The sequence below is a fragment of the Balaenoptera borealis genome (genome assembly GCF_965194805.1).
Source record: "Balaenoptera borealis genome assembly, chromosome: 16".
Taxonomy (NCBI): domain Eukaryota; kingdom Metazoa; phylum Chordata; class Mammalia; order Artiodactyla; family Balaenopteridae; genus Balaenoptera; species Balaenoptera borealis.
The window spans coordinates 21,885,000-21,905,078 of NC_138872.1; the positions used below are offsets into that span (position 1 = coordinate 21,885,000).

General features: G+C 42.2%; 1 protein-coding gene across 11 annotated transcripts in view; it reads right to left on the reverse strand.

Annotated features, from left to right (window-relative positions):
- Positions 1-20,079, reverse strand: part of RPRD1B (regulation of nuclear pre-mRNA domain containing 1B) — a 103,343-nt gene that overhangs the window by 41,824 nt on the left and 41,440 nt on the right. For 2 of the 11 annotated variants that reach the window (XR_014236025.1, XM_082362015.1), the window contains exon 7: positions 8,612-8,762. The exons of 6 other annotated variants lie outside the window; for them this stretch is intronic. Coding sequence is in view for 2 of the 5 variants with exons in the window: in XM_082362015.1 (XP_082218141.1) it covers positions 8,613-8,762 (150 nt within the window). In the remaining 3 variants the exon portion in view is untranslated. Of the gene's footprint in view, positions 1-6,085; positions 8,763-10,248; positions 11,653-20,079 lie in introns of those variants that run through there. 3 more of the 11 variants (XR_014236026.1, XR_014236027.1, XM_082362014.1) reach the window with 3 other exon arrangements.

Genomic DNA, 20,079 nt, shown 5'->3' on the forward strand with positions numbered 1-20,079 from the left:
TACTTAAATATAACACCAAAAGCACAAACAGCACAAGAAAAAATAGATCATAGACTTCATCAAAATTTAAAACTTATATACATCAAACGACACTATCAAGAGAGTGAAAAGACACCTACAGCATAGGAGAAAATATCTGCAAACCATGTATCTGATAACAGTCTAGTATCCAAAATATATAAAGAACTCTTACAACTCAACAACAGAGACAACCCAATTCAAAAATGGGCAAAGGACCTGAATAGACATTTCTCCAAAGATATACAAAGAATATTAAGCACATGAAAAGAAGCACAATGTCATTAGTCATTAGGAAAATGCAAATCAAATCCACAATGAGAGAGTACTTCATACCCACTAGGATAGCTATTGTTATGGGTTGAATTGTGTCCCCTCCCCTGCAAAATATGTTGAAGTACTAACCCCTGGTATCTGAGACTTTGACCTTATTGGGAAATAAGGACTTCATAGATGTAATCAAGTTAAGATGAGGTGATTAAGGTGGGCCTCAATCTAATATGACTGGTTTACTTATAAAAGGGGGAAATTCGGACAAAGGCACAGAGGGAAGATGGTCATGTGAAGATGGAGTCAGAGATTAGAGTCATGCTACCACAAGCCAAGGAATGCCTGGGGCTACCAGAAACTGGAGCAGGCAAGGAAGGATCCTCCCGTAGTGACTTAGAGGGAGCATGGCCCTGTGAACACCTTGATTTTGGATTTCTAGCCTCCAGAACTGTGAGACAATGAATTTTCTGTTTTAAGCTACCCAGTTTGTGGTACTTTCTTATGGAGCCTTAGGACACCAACACAGCTATAATTTTAGAAATGGAAAATAACAAGTGTTGGCAAATGTGATGGTTAATTTTATGTGGCTGGGCCACGGTGCCCATATATTTGGTTGAACATTATTTTGGATGTTTCTGTGGTGTTTTTAGGATGAGATTAACATTTAAATGGATGGACTTTTGAGAAATCAGATTACCTTCCACAATGTGGGTAACCCACCAAAGGTCTTAATAAAACAAAGACTGACATGTCCCCTTGAGCAAGAAGGAATTATGCCAGCAGACTGTCTTTGGACTCAAACTGCACCTCTTTCTTGGGTCTCCAGGTGCTGGCCTACCCTGCAGATTTTGGACTTACTAAGCCTCCACAACTGTGAGCAAATTCCTTAAAATAAATCCCTATCTAGCTAGCTAGCTAGCTAGCTAGCTAGCTACCTACCTACCTACATATATCAATATCCTACTGCTTCTATTTCTCTGGAAAACCCTAACACAGCAAGGATGTGGAGAAATTGGAACCCTCATCCATTGCTGATGGAAATGTAAATGGTGCAGCCATTGTGGAAAATCATTTGGTGGTTCCTCAATTAGTTAAACACAGAGTTATCATATGACCCAGGATTTCCACTCCAAGGTATGTATCTAAAAGAATTGAAAACAGGTGTTCAAACAAAAATTTGTACAAGAATATTCATAGCAACACTACTGACAATAGAAGATAAAAAAAACTCAAATGTCCATAAACTGACTGATAAATATTGATGGATAGCCATACAATGGAATATTGTTCAACCATTAAAAAAATAAAATTGTGATAAATGCTATAACATGAATGAATGTTGAAAACACTATGGTGAATGGACAAAGCCAGACGCAAAGATCACATGTTGTAAAATTCCATTTATATTAAATATCGAGAATAGGCAATTTCATAAAGACAAAAAGCAAATTAGTGGTTGCCAGGGGGTTGGGAGTAGGAGTGACTGCTTAATGACTATGGGGTTTCCTTTTGAGGGGATGAAGATATTCTAAAACTAGGTTGTGATGGTTGCACAACATCATGAATGTATTAAATACCAATGAATCGTACACTTTTAAAATGGCTAAAATGGTTAATTTATATTGCGCATTTTACTACAATTTAAAAAAGTGTTCAAATACACAGAGAAGGATAATTCTTGAACTTACTAATTAAGAAACAAATTGAAGATGTGGAAATGGAACTTTTTAAGTTAACAAAAATAAAACAATGAATCAAGAATTAAAGGTTGGGCTTTCCTGGTGGCGCAGTGGTTAGGAATCTGCCAGCCAATGCAGGGGACATGGGTTCGAGCCCTGGTCTGGGAAGATCCCACATGCCGCAGAGCAACTAGGGCTGTGCACCACAACTACTGAGCCTGTGCTCTAGAGCCCGCGAGCCACAACTACTGAACCCGTGTGCCACAACTACGGAAGCCTGCGCGCCTAGAGCCCGTGCTCCACAAAAAGAGAAGCCATCGCAATAAGAAGTCTGAGCACCGCAACAAAGAGTAGCGCCCGCTCGCCGCAACTAGAGAAAGCCCACGCGCAGAAACGAAGACCCAAAGCAGCCAAAAATAAAATAAATAAAATTCAAAAATTAAAAGAATTAAAGGTCATAAAATAAATATGTGTAACCATTGCGATAAACAAGTAGGCTTGTGGAATTACAATCACAAAGCAACTTTTTGTCTCCTACCGTCTCCTGAAATCCAACTTGTGGGACTAGCGTATCCCTTAGTTCTAGAAGAAAATCAGGCCTCTACAACTTCTCTAGTCAATCTTACATCATCATCATATCATCCTGTAGTCACACTTAAGATGCAAAACAGTCTCAGTTCAGAAATTTAAACGTCCAATTCCATTAAAATCAAAATGGCTTATCATTTGAAGTTGAGGCCTTCTCTGGGCCTGCTGCAGGCCAGAAGCCAGCATCAGGGAAGTGAGGCCTTCTTTGTGTATTAAGGTTTCTGACTCTCCAGGGGTAGGGCCGTGGGAGTAAGGAAATGAAGGCAAAGCAAGAAAACATCCTTAGTTGAGGCTTTGTGGTGACTGGGCACTGACTTGGCAAGAGTTTAACTGTCTTTCTCATGTGGCCTCCTCCAACGCTCCTCAGGGTGGCTCATCCGGCCTCTCTTCTCTCCCTGTCATGCCATCTTCATGCCCCAGGGAGCCCTCAGGGGTGATGACTTCCCCCATGACTCTGCTTTTTGATCCTTCATCAGCACCGCGAGTTGGAAGTTCATCTCCTGGAGGAAACCCTCGCCTCTTGCTCAGGCTCTGAGATGACCCCGTGCCAGTTCTCTTGCACGCAGCCCACATCTGGTCCTCAGGAGGCAGAGACACATCCCCGGCCCAACAAGCTCTGGGAGTGGAGGCTGCACGCACCTCTGCCACCTCTCCTTTGCTCCATCATCAAAGCACCCAGCCAGCCACTGGTATCTCATCCTTTAGATTTTTCCAGGCCGGGGTCTGTATAGTTTATCAGATTGTCACCCTACAGGGGATGCACATTAAGCTCCAGTGAGGCCCTTTTCCCTAGCCTTGAGGTGAGGGGCAACTGGCACCCATTACTCTTGCTGAGGAGACTCCAAACACACAAATGGCTCTCTTCAAAGAAATCCCCACCAAAAATTCTCCTTCTTCAACTCTTAGCTCTTCTTTTATATCCTTGATGTGGGTGAGGGAGTTTAAGATGGCTACAGGTTTTCGACCATCTCCATTATAAATACAGCATATGGTATACTTATGTGGTATCTATTGCTGCCTTGCAAAAAACATCTATTTTAACCTCTTGTTACATGTGCATTTAAATAACTACAATCATTTGAATATAGTAACAGCTACTATTGAGCCCCTACTTTGTCCCAGACATGGTACTAGGTCCTTTTTACAAACATCTCATTTAAAGTTATTAATAGGTATGCTTATAACTACCTTATCGATTTCATGAGTTCATACAGATAACTGGCATTTAAAAATCTACAGAGTGAGGTATTATTAGTAAGATTCTCAATAGGAAGAAATATTCTGAAAGCCTAGTCACAGAACTTTAGATCTGGAAAGGACTTCATAGGTTAGTCAACCTCACTCATTTCCTTTAAGCAGCAGCTGAGGTCCTGAAAGGCTGAGGGACTTGCCCAAGGTCATCACAGTGAGAGGAGATCAGAAGATGGGGGTTATCATTTGCTACAGCTGCCTCTTATTTGTAAAAAGTATTAGGTAAATTCTAATGCATACTGCTAATTTTAAGATTTATCAAACCAGGGGTAGAAGTGAATTCTTACTGTAAAATAACTGTCTCAGAGTCTTAAAAAACTGAACAAACTGGGCTTTCAACACTAGATAAAGCTGTGCGAATCCTAATATACTGTACAGGAGAATAAAGGATTCTTAATTGAATCTGTGCCTCAGAGTGGAAAAATGATTTTTAAATGGAAAATCCCACAGAGGTGGCAATGAGAAATGAGTTTAGCTAGATGAATGATCTTAAGAGAAAGCAAGACAGCAAACCAGGTTGGAGGGTGGCTTTTTCTTAAAGATCTCAAATAAACCAAACACAGACTGTTTGTCCCCAGACAGTGAGCTACTGTGTTTACTCTCATCTTCCTAGTCTTCGCACTGTCTCGTGTTCTGATCCTCACAGTCTCCAGGATTTCATGTAAACTTTTTAAAAAATAAGCGTATACAGCACAATGATGATATTATTACTCTATCTATCAAATACTATTGAGAACCCAGCAAATGCCATCCAGCATTCTCAGACTTCAGTCCTGCATTCTTCTCCTGCAAGACAACAATCATATGCTTTAGGGCTGGCGGGTGTCCAGAAACAATTTAGTCCAACACACTTCAAAGATAAGAAAACTGAGGCCCAGAGAGGAAAGCACCTTGCCTAGGAAGGTCACACTGTTAATGGCTCTAATCACAGAGGTTAAGCATTTTGACAGATTCATGAACTCTTGGGTAGTTAGTTCCATCCTCAGCTCTGAGGACCTCAGAGTCACATTTTGTAGCCTGAAGTGCTAATTAAACCAGAGGAATTATGGACTTACTATTTATAGGCAGGAGTGAAGACATTAACTAGGCCATGAAACCTGGGGACACAGAAGGAGATCTTGTCTCCTGAGATTCACATATTACATTCAACCTTTATATTTTAAGACAGAACTTGGTTAATGCATAGTCTCAACTTTCCAAATCTGATCTTCATCTTGGGCTGCATTTAGCCTTGAAGGACCAGGGCTACGGCAGTTTTTTTGCGTCGTGAGATAAACGGGATAAACTGGTAACTGTACTTCTTTTGGTAAATGCTGCCCTCATCCAGTAAGAAAGGTTAAAATCATCCTTCTAAACATATCAATTGCTTCAAAGGAAAGTATTGCAAACCATTTTTTGTTATTTTGAGTTTTAACCAATAATAGTCAATATGCTCTCACTGAATTTAAAAGTGAAAAGAAACCCACAAAAAATGTTTTTAAAAGACATACCACTTGGGTTTGCAATTATCTCACATGTTTATTTTACTGTTCAGAGTGGTTTTCACTGTACTGCCAAAATCAAATCTCTCTTAGGAGGCCTAGTGGTACGAACACAAGTGCTGAAATCAAAGAACTTCCAAGTTTTAATCTGTCGGAGACCGTGTGGTACTAGGGAAAGAGTCATTTAACCTCTCTCCATCAATCCCACTTCTGTACAATGAAGATAAAACTATGAAGGTACCTCTCCTGTGTACTGTGTGAATTGGCTAATTAACCCCCTGGAAAGAACCAAAAAATACTATCTAGGGCTTCCCTGGTGGCACAGTGGTTGAGAGTCTGCCTGCCAATGCAGGGGACACGGGTTCGAGCCCTGGTCTGGGAAGATCCCACATGCCGTGGAGCGGCTAGGCCCGTGAGCCACAACTACTGAGCCTGCGTGTCTGCAGCCTGTGCTCCGCAACAGGAGAGGCCGTGACAGTGAGAGGCCCACGCACCGTGATGAAGAGTGGCCCCCGCTCGCCACAACTGGAGAAAGCCCTTGCACGGAAACGAAGACCCAACACAGCCAAAAATAAATAAAATAAATTAAAAAAAAAAAAGACTTTAGGAAAAAAAAAAAAAAAAATACTATCTAAGTGCTGAGTATTTATGGGCTACTAAACAGTCACAAAAACTCCTAAGAGACAAGACTCCGCAGAGACAGCACAATCTCTATTGTTGATTACTAATTACCCACTGATTACAAACAAAGCTTTGGGTGTTCCCTAACAGGGGAGGGAAAAGAAACGTTACACAATGTCATTCAACAACACCATCTTTATTCAAAAATATATATCTATGAGACATTTCAGAATATACTGCTACCGCCAATGGCAGCCTATACTTCTAAATAAAGTCCTAAATTAATATACAAATTTAAGCTTTAAAAATACTCTTTAAGAAAAAAAACAGAACAAAAAACAAAGGAAGATTGAAGACTTTCTGAGGAAGAAGACCTAAAGGAAAGGTCCTGGAGGCCGACGGATGCCCTAAGTATAGGAGAACACAGAACAAAACCCACCCACCCCGCCCTGCCAGATCACCTCACACATACAAGGAGAAAGGTTCATTTAAATTAAACAAATGAAGTAAAAAGCACTCCTGGGGAGGATGTGGGAAAATTAAGAGTTAAAAAACAAAAGCACATTTTGTTGAACAAAAAAACAGAACTAACTTCCTTACAGGAAGTCCACTAGTAACAGGTGTTAAGAGGCCAACACATTCATTTACATAATTGCTACAGTTTCATTTCTTGCTCTCCCTGTAATGATTATGCACCAATTTCTAGTCAAAGACTCAATCAGATAAAACAGAGCAGTGGGCAAAATCCATTATGTTGTAACATTTTCACCTAGCTGATGAGAGCAGATATCCACTACACCTTTTTGGCTGGTTTGTGGCTGGTAAGACTTTGCTTCCCTGGTGAAATAAAGCACAGAGTCTGTGCAAGATGGGTCTGTTCAGAAGCAAGCTCCTCTGCGGGGCTGAAGCAGCACACCACGCGGGCAGGGGGCTTATATATAGAAACAGCAAAGACTGGAATTTATTTTGCAATTTTAGTAAAAGTCATTTACTGCCCTGTGGCCTCTGGGAGAAAAACTTTATATATAGACTCATTAATTTAGTAATGACAGGACAACAGGCAGTGTCAATATGCAAACAACACACAGACCGTATTCAATCTGAAAAATAGCTTAAATGCTACTAGGTTCTACACAGAGTTAAACTGCATACCTGCTATGACTTTTTATCATTTTCACTTCATGGCAGGCAAGAGAGCTTCTTGAAGGGAAGCCTGTTACACTTTTAAAAACAGACGTTATGTTCTAACACGCTGAACATGTAAAATTACATGTAATTGGCTTTTTGGTAATCCTGAAAAGAGCAACTCAAAATAATGGAGATTCTGAAGCCCCCTCCACTGAATTCCTTTTTATAGCTTTTGGATTTCAGCCTCTGGGCTATAATTCCTATTACACTATTGGGGCAAATTGTTTTCTGTCCTTTCCAATGTTAAAAATAAGCCTGCCAAATTAGAATGACTTACAGTCAGCAGGCCTAACCTTTACAAAAAGCAAGGTAATAATTCTTTCTAACTACATTATATAGTCATAATGTCAGCTGGCATGATAATGGAATTAAGACCCCCAATTAATATCCCTCACTTTCCCCCTTCCCAAGATGAGCTATTCAGTAACATCTGACACAAAGTACTCCTCCTCCTAGGGGCACAAGGACACGTGCAGTGGTGTGAACTAAAGGACAGAAAAGCATGCACAGAGTGTCATATTTGCAGGGGAGATTTTCAAGTTTAGTCACCGTGCTGTGGACATGTGCCCACGCAGTGAATTAAATGTTAGTGTGTGCCCGACTCCCCAAAAGAAAGGGTCAAAGCAACACCCACGCAGAGCCCGGACTCCCAGAATGCCTTTAGCTTTGGGGGCCCACAGTGCCATTTCTAACAACCGCCTTCACAACCAACTGGGGCAAAGATCATGTTTCTAGGAACGTGCTCTCTGACCGTGGGTGGCACCCTTGATAAGTGCAGCCTGGGAAGGTTGTTGGATAGGAACCTAAAGCAAATAACTTATTTTTAATTCATGCTTGTGATCCCTGTTAGTCGTTCTCTGACCTATGACTTGATGTCCCAGATCAGCTTTGAATCTTATTGCTAGATCCTCTAGTCTGCTCACAAATGCACCCAACCTTTGACTACGCATTGCTATAAGTCACACCTTTGACTACGCATTGCTATAAGTCACAGTAAGGGAGGATCCGAGATTTGGCAAACTCTTTATGGCAAAGCTGCTCAACAGTTGGGCCTCCAATCTCTGGGGTGGATGGCAGCCAGGAAAGCCAACGACTCCAGAAGTGAGTCCCTCAGTGGAAGTTCAAGTGGACTTGAACAAGCCCAACTCAGAAAAGAGAAGCTGCTTTCATGACACAATGCTGTCGTGAGAGACAAGATTCTTCTACACATGATTTTCATAACTTCTTGGGTGTAAAGAGAGAGCTAAGAACGAAAAACCAACAGGGGCATGGAAACATGAAGTGAGTTTGTATTCTTTCCAAATATAAATCTAAACTGGATTCCATTCGCCACTGTCCTCAATTGTGCTCAACAGGAGAAGCTGGAGAGGAGAATCAGACCCTGCGGTTCTTTCTTGAGGCTGGGGGGGCCGAGCAGAAAGAGGGATAGAACCAGGGGCTACTAGGTTATTTCCAACCATGACTTGCCCTCTTCTTTCTGCTGGTACAGATGGGAGTCTGGGGCATGACACCTGCCTTAGTCAGTTGAAAACAGGTCACCAGCAGAGGGCAGGGGGGCCAAGCCCCCTGTGACGTTGGGCAGCAACGAGAGGTCTGGCAAGCTCTGAATATGGGACTTGAGTTCCTTGCGGACCTGGGTTACCCGAGCAAGCTTCTGTTTATATTCCTAAGGAGACAAAGAGAACACAGTGCAGTTAAGTCTGTGTGTGCTGATGGCCAGGTTTAAAGAGCAGATACAGGTACTCTCACCTTCTTGCTCTGTGTGCTCCTCACCAGACAGCCCCTCCCCCATTCAGCTAAACATTCATTCAAACTCTCAAAAGGCAAAACTTTAAATAAAAAAAGGAAAGCTCAAGAGTTCAATAGTGGCAACAGTGAATGAAATGGTATTCAACTAAGCACTTGAGATTTGGAAGTAAAAAGTGATGTTTTGTATTTGCAGTGTCTTTGGTTCTTATCTATTTCAGAATACTTTATAAAATAAAATAAAGCCTAAGCTTTACAATCATTTTGAAAACTCCACCTAGACATGGCTAGGAAAACCACTATAAAGCTATATTCTGTGTGTTAAACTTAGATTAACCCAGAGTTATTATCTTCGTAGACAAGGACTACAGAAGCTCAAAATTCCCACCGCCACCGCCTGTGTCCAGGACTTCCTTGTTCCACACCTGAGAACTGCAGCAAGGCCCAGCTGACGCCTTCTAGTAGACTCCCCTGAACAGACTTATCTTCCAGAAGCCCGGCTTTGAAGTCACTCCTCTGAGAAAGGGAAGCATGGCACGGCACTATCTCCATGACTGCTCCCAGCAGCAAGATCTTCTAAAATTAGCTCCTGCCCAAATGTTACTTCTTACAACTTCCCAACCCCCCATGCACATGCCAGAGCTTGCATAGGCCGTTTGTTCAGGATTCCCCTCAAGCCTGAAGGGATCTCTTTCTTCTCCTGGTCCTGGCAAAGTCCTGACTCCACTCCTTCGCCTACTTGCTGAGTCCCACTGCTCTAGAAAAATCTTTCCTCCTTATCCAAGGCATTGGTCCCCATCTCCACTGGCTTTCCTGTGCACTGCGCCCCTAACAGACTGCTCTTAGGTACTCTCTCCATACATACAAGACTTCTCTGTTTCCCTAAAATATGACTCCCCTGATGACAGGAACTGAACATACTATTTTCTTTCCTCAGCTCCCAGCTAAAAGGTCTTCTTGGTAAATCTGTATGGAGTAACAACTCTGGGCCATGTGAGATCTGTGGTTTACAACCCCTTTGGGGCTTGACTTTTTCCCTCTAACTGTGTCACCCTCCTTGGTGTTTCTGCAAGGATAAGGAGGTTCCTGAGGCTGGGCCCTTGGTGACTAAAGCGTCTCCTGCAGGAAGGTAACAGAAAGCACAGGGCTGAGACTCAAAGCCCTGGGTTTAGTTCTGGCTCGTTTAGTTTCTGTGTGACTGTGGACGTGTTCCCTCCTTTCCTTCATCCTTCTTTATCTGAAAACTGAAGGAACTGGACCACCCGTAAGGTTTTTTTTCAAGTTCCAGATTCCTTCATGCCAGACACCTATGCATACTTAGAGAGGCAAAGGGTTTGAGGGCATAAGCTTAAGCACTCCTAGGAAGAGTGATAAGACAGGAAAAAGGTTAAATGAAGAACACTTACTTTGAGTTGTAAAGACAAATTCCAAGCAAGGAGTGGAAGAGGGGAATGGGGAAATGGGCAGAGAGGTTCCACCCCTACATGACTGGTGGCGGTCAGCCTTCCACCTGAAATGAGAGCTGCTCACACAAGCCATCAAACGAACAGACAAGGGACAGGTTAAGAAAGTAAGCTCTCCTGGCACCCCATTTTTTACCTTCGTAGACTTAATACAACTAAAAAAATGACTTACATTAATTATTGATAGTGACTCCTCCATCAAACTAGTAAGCATCGGGAGGCTAGGACCAGACCTATATGCTTCACCCAGCATCCACCATGCCCAGCAGTGCCCTGTAAGCAGTAGGTGTCTACACAGCTGCCCAATGAATTAACAATATATAAAAGATAATATCACGCACAAGCACACCACATAAAGTAATCACCTTTCATTCTTGAAACTGAAAACTACTTTCAAATTTGAGGACCTAAAATGTGAAGGTTCTCTGCCCTTCCCTCCACAAATAGTTTTCTTCTTTGGTTTCACAGACTTCACAGGAAATTAATAGAGAAGACCAATTCTCTTATTACTGGACATGGATTCATTTATTTAACTTCTCCTGAATTCTAGGTACAAAAAAGGTAAAATAGTTACTGAATAGTTACCCCTTGCTCCCTGCCCAAATCCTCTGACCAAAGCTGACAAATGAAAAGCCACCTCAACTCAGAGCCATCCAGTCTGGGTAGCTACAGAGCACTTCAGTTGAAGGAATTCCTCAAGAACAGTTTGAAAATCACTGAGTCTCTAGTGAGCTGCCCTGAGATCAGAATCCAGGGGTCCTCACTCTTGGGTAATCCTTAGACTAATTTAGCAAGTCCACCTGAAGTCAAAAGGAAAGGTGGCTGGGACTTCCTTGGCAGTCCAGTGGGAAGACTCTTGCACTCCCAACGCAGGGGGCCTGGGTTTCATCCCTGGTCAGGGAACTAGATCCCGCATGCATGCCGCAACTAAGAAGTCCACATGCTGCAACTAAGACCTGGTGCAGCCTAAATAAATAAATAATAAATAAATAAATAGTTTTTAAAAAAGGAAAAGTGATTGATCTGATAACACCCCCACACTACCTTAAGTTCAAATAACTCTCTTCAAAGGCAATCTTAAAAAAAAAAAAAAATCCCATTTATTTCTGTTTAGGAGAGTGGAGAGGTATCTCATGCTTAGGCTGCTATTATATTCTAGATATCACCACAGAAACTTCATTTTAATAAAAGGAAATATGTTCCATATTAAAGTCCTCTCTTCAGGCCACTATGAAAGTGGATGGATCATGCCCATACCTCCTTGTGCCATGGGCATTTCTTCTCGTTCCCTTCCCATAGGGATTTCTATTTTAAGAGCAGTTGCATGAGCCTAGGAGGAGGGCATCACTAGAGAAAGGATGAAAGTGGGATTCACTGAAAAGGATTAAAAAACATAGAGTTGCAAGATACAAGGTTAATATATAAAAGTCAATTGCTTTCCCATATATACCAGTGATGAACTAGTGGAATTTGAAATTAAAACCCAAATACCTTTACATTAGCCCCAAAACAATGAAATACTTAAGTATAAATCTAACAAAATATGTATAAGATCTATAGGAGGAAAATTACAAAATTCTGATGACTGAACACAGAAGTAAATAAATGGAGAGATATTCCATGTTCATGGATAGGAATATTCAATACTATTAGGATGTCTGTTCTTCCCAACTTGATCTACAGATCCAAGGCAATCCCAACAAAACCACAGCAAGTTATTCTGTAGATACAGACAAACTAATTCTAAAGTTTATATGGCGAGGCAAAAGATTCTGAATAGCCAACACAATGTTAAAAAAGAACAAAGTTAGAAACTACCTGATTCTAAGACTTACTTTAGGGCTTCCCTGGTGGCGCAGTGGTTGAGAATCTGCCTGCCGATGCAGGGGACACGGGTTCGAGCCCTGGCCTGGGAAGACCCCACATGCCGTGGAGCAACTAGGCCCGTGAGCCACAACTACTGAAGCCCGCGTGTCTGGAGCCTGTGCTCCGCAACAAGAGAGGCCGCGACAGTGAGAGGCCCGCGCACCGCAATGAAGAGTGGCCCCCGCTCGCCCCAACTAGAGAAAGCCCTCGTATAGAAACGAAGACCCAACACAGCCAAAAATAAATAAATTAATTAATTAATTTAAAAAAACAACAACTGATCACTTTAAAAAAAAAAAAAAAGACTTATTTTAAGCTGTGGTAATCCAGACAACGCAATACTGGCAAAAGAATAAACAAATAGATCAATGCAACAGAACAGAGAGCCCAGAAATAGACCCATATAATCAACTGATCTTTGACAAAGGAGCAAAGGCAATACAGCGGAGAAAAGATAGTATTTTCAACAACTGGACATCCACATGCAAAAAACCAGATCTAGACACAAATCTTACATCCTTTACAAAAATTAACTCAAAATGAATCAGAGACCTAAAGGTAAAACACAAAACTATAAAACTCCTAGAAGATAACACAGAAGAAAATCTAAATGGTCTTTGGTTTGGTGATGACTTTTTACATAGGACACCAATGGCATGATCCATGAAAGAACTGACAAGCTGGACTTCATTAAAATGAAAAATTTCAACTCTGCAAAAGACTGTCAAGAGAATGAAAAGACAAGCCAGAGACTGGGAGAAAATGTTTGTGAAAGACATCACATGTCATCAGGGACATGCAAATTAAAACACTGTTGAGATACCACCCCACACCTATTAGAATAGCCAAAGCACAGAACACCAACAACACCACATGTTGGTTAGGATGTGGAGCAAGAGGAACTGTCAAATACATTGCTGGTGGGAATGCAAAATGGTACAGCCACTTTGGAAGACAATTTGGTGGCTTCTTACAAAACTAAACATACTCTTACCATATGATCCAGCAATCATGCTTGTTGGTATTTACCCAAAGGAGATGAATATCTATGCCCACACAAATACCTGCACGCGAATGTTCATAACAGCCTTATTCCTAACTTCCAAAAGTTGGAATCAACCAAGATGTCCTTAAGTAGGTGAATGGATAAATAAACTTCGGTACACCCAAACAACAGCATATTATTCAGCACTAAAAAGAAATGAGCTATCAAGCCATGAAAAGACATGGAGAAACCTTAAATGCATATCATTTAGTGAAAGAAGCCAATCTGAAAAGGCTAACTACTGTATGAATCCAACTACATGACATTTTGGAAAAGGCAAAATCATGGAGACAAAGGTTGGAGGGAAGTAGGGAGGGATGAACAGGTGGAGCAGAGATGATTTTTAGGGTAGTGAAAATACTGTAATGATAAATTATACATTTGTCCAAACCCACAGAATGTACAACACCAATGTGAACCCTAATGTAAACTACTGACTTTAGGTGATTATAGTGTGTCAGTGTAGGTTCATCAACAGTAACAAATGTACCACACCTGGAGAATGTTGATAGTTGGGAGACTATACATATCTGAGGATAGGGAGTATATGGGAAATCTTTGTACCTTCCTCTTAATTTTGCTGTGAACCTAAAATTGTTCTAAAAAATAGCCTTAAAAAAAAATGACCAATGGGACAAGAGGTTAAAATGTATCAGCAAGAGTGACTAGATATATACTCTAAATATCTAAATACAGGTAAAGACTGCTTTTAAAACTGTTAAAACAGGGACTTCCCCGGTGGTCCCTGTGAAGAATCTGCCGGTCGGGTCACGGCACTCCCTTGATAGCTGCCTTTCCAGTTATTCTCTTAGGTTCTGGACGGGCAAAGGAAACAGACCTCAGGAGAATCCAAGAATCTTTTATCTCAACCTACTAGCCTGCCTTCTGACAACTGTGGTCCACAAGCTCTGCTGCTACAAGGTTCCAAACCATGCCCTCAGCAACTCCTGTGCTCAGCAGAAATCCAGGCTTCCTTTCATGATACCATGAAAACCAACTTCAAAGTGATGAGACCCATTCAAGTTCTTTTGACACATTTAAGTGTGCTGCATCCCACAATCACCAAGTACCATTCAGACAAATGATGTGGCAAGGTGGCCACATGCTCCTTGTTTAAAATACCTTACACTTGTAACAGAGGACTTAGCCTTTAATCTAAGGCTCATGCCCCCTTGCCTTGCCTGGTACAGGAATTTGAGAGATCAAGCCCTGTACCATTTACACCAGCAGATGACGCCGCTGCACCGCTCCTGCTCATCAGTCTTCTCTCCCTATCAGCTAATTCACCTCACCCACACTTCACACGGCTCTTTTTCGTACTCTTGTCTTCAGACACTTGCCTCTTCCTCCACTACCTACCTTAAGCAAGAAAAGACAAGGCAAACCCAGGCAGCTGTTGCTTTTCCTTCCCTGCTCATGCATAATTTATACTGGGGTGGTGGCAGAGGTGATGGGTTGAGCTGAACCCTCCATTCTGCTACAGGCACCTACTGCAGCAAACCCCACGCCACCCTAGAGAGGCCATGGGGAGCCATGAAACAGGCAGGAGTTCCACCAAATTTGCTGCTACGGCTGCCCTGTTTCAGGATCCTTGAGGAGAGGAGGTGGAGGGGAAAGCAGGCACCTGTGAGGAATTGCCTGGGTTTATCTGACTGCCAAGAAATGTTTAAAACATAGAAGGTAAAGGCCCAATGCGTAGTTCTAAGATAATGCCGAGGATTTATGGTCCTGACAAAGCGCTGGAATCTTGCCTCACAGACTCTTCAAACCAGAGGGAGAAAATGTGTCCAATGTCCCCCTGCTTCCTATGGATCCAGCTGACTCTGTGGGAACACAGTCCAGCATGGAGTACCAAGACAACTGGCTGAAGAAGCAAGGCTGACACATTCTTTGCCTTTTTTGGTTAGAGCGGGAAGCCAAACCTGGCACGCTGCAGATGAGCTTGGGGATAAGATGGTTAGAAATGACAGGGTCCGACATCACAGTGACCTTTTGACGGAATTTCATTTCCAAAACAACAAAATTAGAAGCATCTCCTCTAGCAACTCATGTAAGAAATACCGATCAAAATGTAAACGCTGTCAAACCTACTTTTTTCTTGCTAAGAATTATTTACATAAGAAATATTATGTTAGAAATAACACCACAGGCAGGGGCTTGATTTGATAAGATTTCCAGTAACAAGACTCATGTGTTCCTTTATCTTGCTCTGTTGTGCTATAGGACATACGGTATATAAAAATCACCCACTGCTTGGCTACTCCCAATTAAGAATCATAAAGGGTTATTATGCATGAAGAAGTTTACGAAGGGCCCTGTTCAGAGGACGGCTTCAAAGTCAAAGAACGGCTTCATCGTATGAAGGGTAAAGAGAGCCAGGCAGAAAGGGGAAGCTGATCCTCTCCCTAAGATTACTTAACGTGCCCACTCAGCCCCCTCGTCCTGCCAGGAGGCTCACCTCTTGCCACTAAGGCTCACAGGATCTACACGTAGAAGTCACAGCTTCTACTTAAACCCCAATTAGTTAATTAATTTCTCTTTCTTTCATTCATTTTTTTTAAGGGAAAGTACAACCTATAGATCTTTGGACTGAAAATAAGAATGCTGTTTTTAATTTTTCTTCAAGGATCTACACGGGAACGCTGAAAAGCCATCACTGACTTGCACCTCTCTCTCACCCAGCTCCATGCTCCATATGACTTAGTGGCAGCGGAGACATCTCAAAATGATACATTCTGGGGTGTCACAGCAGGGCTGGAGCTGCTGAGTAAGATGCAAGATACAGGGAAAAGAGGAAGTCGTGGCTCCGATCCCAGTATTCAGGGCCTCGCGGCTCCATTACTAAAATCAGTAATAAAGGTATTGTTGGGGCTCAGAGTGGGCTGCCCCAAAATGTGCCACCATGGCATATTGATTATTTTGAATTGAAGCTGCTTAAGAAGCCGCTGATATAAGGGAAAAAAAAGACTCTGACCCTCCTCTGTCTCCCTGAAAAGCAAGAAATAAATCTCTCACGTGAAAGGTTCTCTCTGCATCTGGAGGTAGAAGGACACACTTACTGTCAGAGACAAGGAATTCAGAGCCGAGAAGCCTGTATACAAACCTTGTTACTTTACTTCTTTAATTTACTACCCCAAGCTTAAATTCTGTTTAGATTCTTTTCTAATTAAGCACCCAAAGCCTAAGTTTTTTTGTGCTGTCAATTCCTCGCAAATTTATTGTTTGTCTAAAAAGTATAAAAGCTGCCTTCTCTGGCTACTTCTTAGGTCCCATTTTTATGAGATTTCCATGCACATGATTAAAATTTGTTTCTTTTTCTCCTCTTAATCTGCCTTCTGTCAGTTTTATTCTTAGTCCAGCCACAAAAGCTCAAGAGGGGCAGAGGAGGAAATCCCTCACCCCCACCCCCTTCCAACAGAACACACAAGGTACTTCCCAGAAGGGAAAATGACAAAATGACTACAATTAGGAGTATTCTCAGAGCGATCCCAGAGCGATCCAACCATCTATTGGAGGAATCAAGTGGGAACAGGCTTCTTAAACTTGAAATCATACCACAAAGTGTTTTCAGGGTATTTCCTTCTCCCCAGAGGACCCTCTACACAAAAGGTTTAAGGGAGCTTCTACTATCACAACAAAAACCCCCTTCTGATAGGGAATTGCAAAAGCAAGGGAAGAAGAATGAAAAGTCATTGTATATACATAACTAAACTAATAAAAATGAAACTAACAAAAATAAAATCAGTTTTAGGACTGGGCAAATTTTCAAACCTTAACGTAATCATAAAGCTAAAATTTACAATTTAACGGATGCCTATAAAAGTGCTTTAAAAAGAGACTTATTTAAAAATGACCTGGGTCCTTCAAAAATGCTTACACCATTTATGCAATGGTTCCCTCATACAAAACCAGATAAAACCAAAATACTAATGTATAGGAAGAATTATTTATAATTAGTTCTTTTTAAAAAAGTTAACCTTCAAATATGCAAGTTTTATGCAAATAAAGCCCCCACAAACTGACTTCCTTAATGACTATTTTAATAAAGAACCAGGTTATTGATGCTGTGCAAGCATCAAAGGTGCCAACTTTTCACCTGTTTCTCCTTTTGAGCCTAATACTGGTGGAGTCAAGCATTCCTAGAAGGCAAATGAGAAGCAAAGGGTAGAAAGGAAAAGGACATTTTTCACACATAATAATTTTAAGCAATGTTTATTATAATTTTAAGTGCTATACGGTCTGCCTGAAGCAGGCTAGCCTGTAGGTTACTGCACAGTATTTGGATACAGCTCTCTCTACAAGCAATAAAAAAAACATCAATTCCTTCCCATTAGCAAAAAAAGGAAGAAAATGCATTTCCTAGCTCCTCCAAAAGACTGAGGGTATATCACACTCCCACTGGAGGGAGGTCTCTGTGGTCGAACAGAAAAAACTCAGAGTCATAAAATCCAAGGTTCAGATCCTACTCTACCTCTTGTCTGTGGTATGACATGTGACTTTACCTTGCTGGGCTTAGTGTCCTCCTAAGATGGGAATGGAAATAATGCCTATATCCTGGGGTGATGGTGAGTTCTGAATGAGACCAAGCACTTGGTCTCAAAAGCAGTCCTACAAAACTGTCCAATGTCAATGAACAGATCTGAGAGGGGAAAAGAACAATCACCCCTCCCATGTTTATTATTTTATAAGTAATATTTAATCTTCCTGATTTATATGTTAAAGATGTACAGAATTGAAGAAAAAGAGAATTATTAATGGGATACAAAGTCCTTCCTCCCACAAACCATTTGAGTATGACCTGAAAATTTAGCACATTTACTAGAAGCTGGCTTGAGAAAATGAAAAGGCCCATGACCTCCAAGACGAGGGGAAAAAAGTCACGGAATTTTTAATTAGGTGGCACCATAGTCCAACCCTATCAATCTAAAAGCTGAGCGAGAAAAAGAATGTGTCTCAGGAGTAAAGCCTAGATCTCGTAGGAATGTCCTCAACCAGAAGGAGCCCCCGTTGAAGACCATCCTCTGACCGCACCTGGAGATGAACCGAACTGCAACCATATGCGCCACCTGAGGTGAGACGCTGAGCCAAGCATCAGGATAGGGTTGGGGATGAAAGAATGACAATACAGCCAGGATTTTATGACCTGGTCAGAGAATCACCAAATAATCCCTAAACAGAACGACAAACTATGTGGTGCTCTAAAGGAAAATGATAGGGAGCTATGACAGTATATATGGGGGGTGGCAGCGGGGAGAGACCTGGCTTTATGGGGTGGAGATGGGGTTTCCGGGAAATACTGTTTGACTTGGGATATAAACGATGAATGGGGATCAACCAGGTAAGGGTAACCAGTGGGAAGTAAAGGAGGGAGAGAGTGTTCTAGGCAGAGGGAGCAGCACATATGAAGCCAGAGATAAAAGAAGGCCAGCACAGACAAAATGCAATGGAACACGGCAAGAGATATGGCTGATGAGGTCAGCAGGGGCCAAGTCCTGGGGTGGGGTGGGGGGATGGCCACATGTGAGGATTTGGGCCTATATTCTAGGAGCAATGGGAAGCCATTTAAATGTTTGAGCAGAGAATGACATGCCCAGAGCTGCATGCTGAAAACATCACAGGGTGCCACGCAAAGAATGGATCACAGGGCATAAGTACAAATGCAGATGGACCAGTAACGAGGCTACTGCAGGTGACCAGGTGAGACATGGTGACAGCCTGAACTAAGGTGGTGGAGGTGGAGACAGAGATGAAGAGAAGGGGGACAAATTCAAGAAAACTTGAGGAGACAAAGATCACAATGGCTTGGTGACTATTCCAATGTGGAAGACAGGCGACGGGAGCTTGTCTGGCAGAGGTGCAGCAGAGGAGCTGAGGGAGAGACTGGGACATGAGGAGGGTGAAATGACTGGTGTGGGAGGTGGGAAAAATAGGGGGAGAAACACTGGATGAGGTCCAGGGTCTGGTTTTGATGAACGGCAATGCTCTTCTCCAAGAGAGGGGAAGAGGAGGAAAGGAAAGGTTGGAAGGGAAGAGATGGTGTGGTTTGACCATATTAAGTAAGAAGTGTCTGTGGAAATAAGATAAATGGGTCTTAAGTACAAGGAAGGGTCTAGGTAAAGATTTAGATTTAAGCCACCAGCACAAAGGTGGTAGCTGAAGCCACTTTATGTCACTCAAGGAAAAGGTCTGGAATAAGAAAAAAGCTAAAGGAAAACCCATATTTAAAGGGCAAGGATGGGGGCTCTTCCTTGGTGGCGCGGTGGTTGAGAGTCTGCCTGCCAATGCAGGGGACATGGGTTCGAGCACTGGTCTGGGAAGATCCCACATGCCGCAGAGCAACTAGGCCCGTGAGCCACAACTACTGAGCCTGTGTGTCTGGAGCCTGTGCTCCACAACAGGAGAGTGTTGCAACGGTGAGAGGCCCACGCACCGCGATGAAGAGTGGTCCCCGCTTGCCGCAACTAGAGAAAGCCTTTGCACAGAAACGAAGACCCAACACAGCCAAAAATAAATAAATAAATAAATTTATTAAAAATAATAATAATAAAATAAAGGGCAAGGATGGAGAAAAGCTGATTAAAGGACAAAAGTCCTAGAACCAGCAGAAGGTGGGATACAGAAACCAGAGAAGGAAAACACATAAAAATTATTAAATAGTATAAAATGCTATAGAGAGGGCCAAAAAGAGAAAAGGAGATGAGAGACAGAGACTGAAAAGTATCTTTTGGCTTTTGAGATTAGACTACTGGTGGAAGATTCTAAAGACGGTAATGGAGATACGCCTGCTAAGCTGCAATGGGGTAAGCAGAGGCAGCAAGGAGAGACACGAAGTTACAAAGGGATAGTGGTAGTGGTGCAGGGGT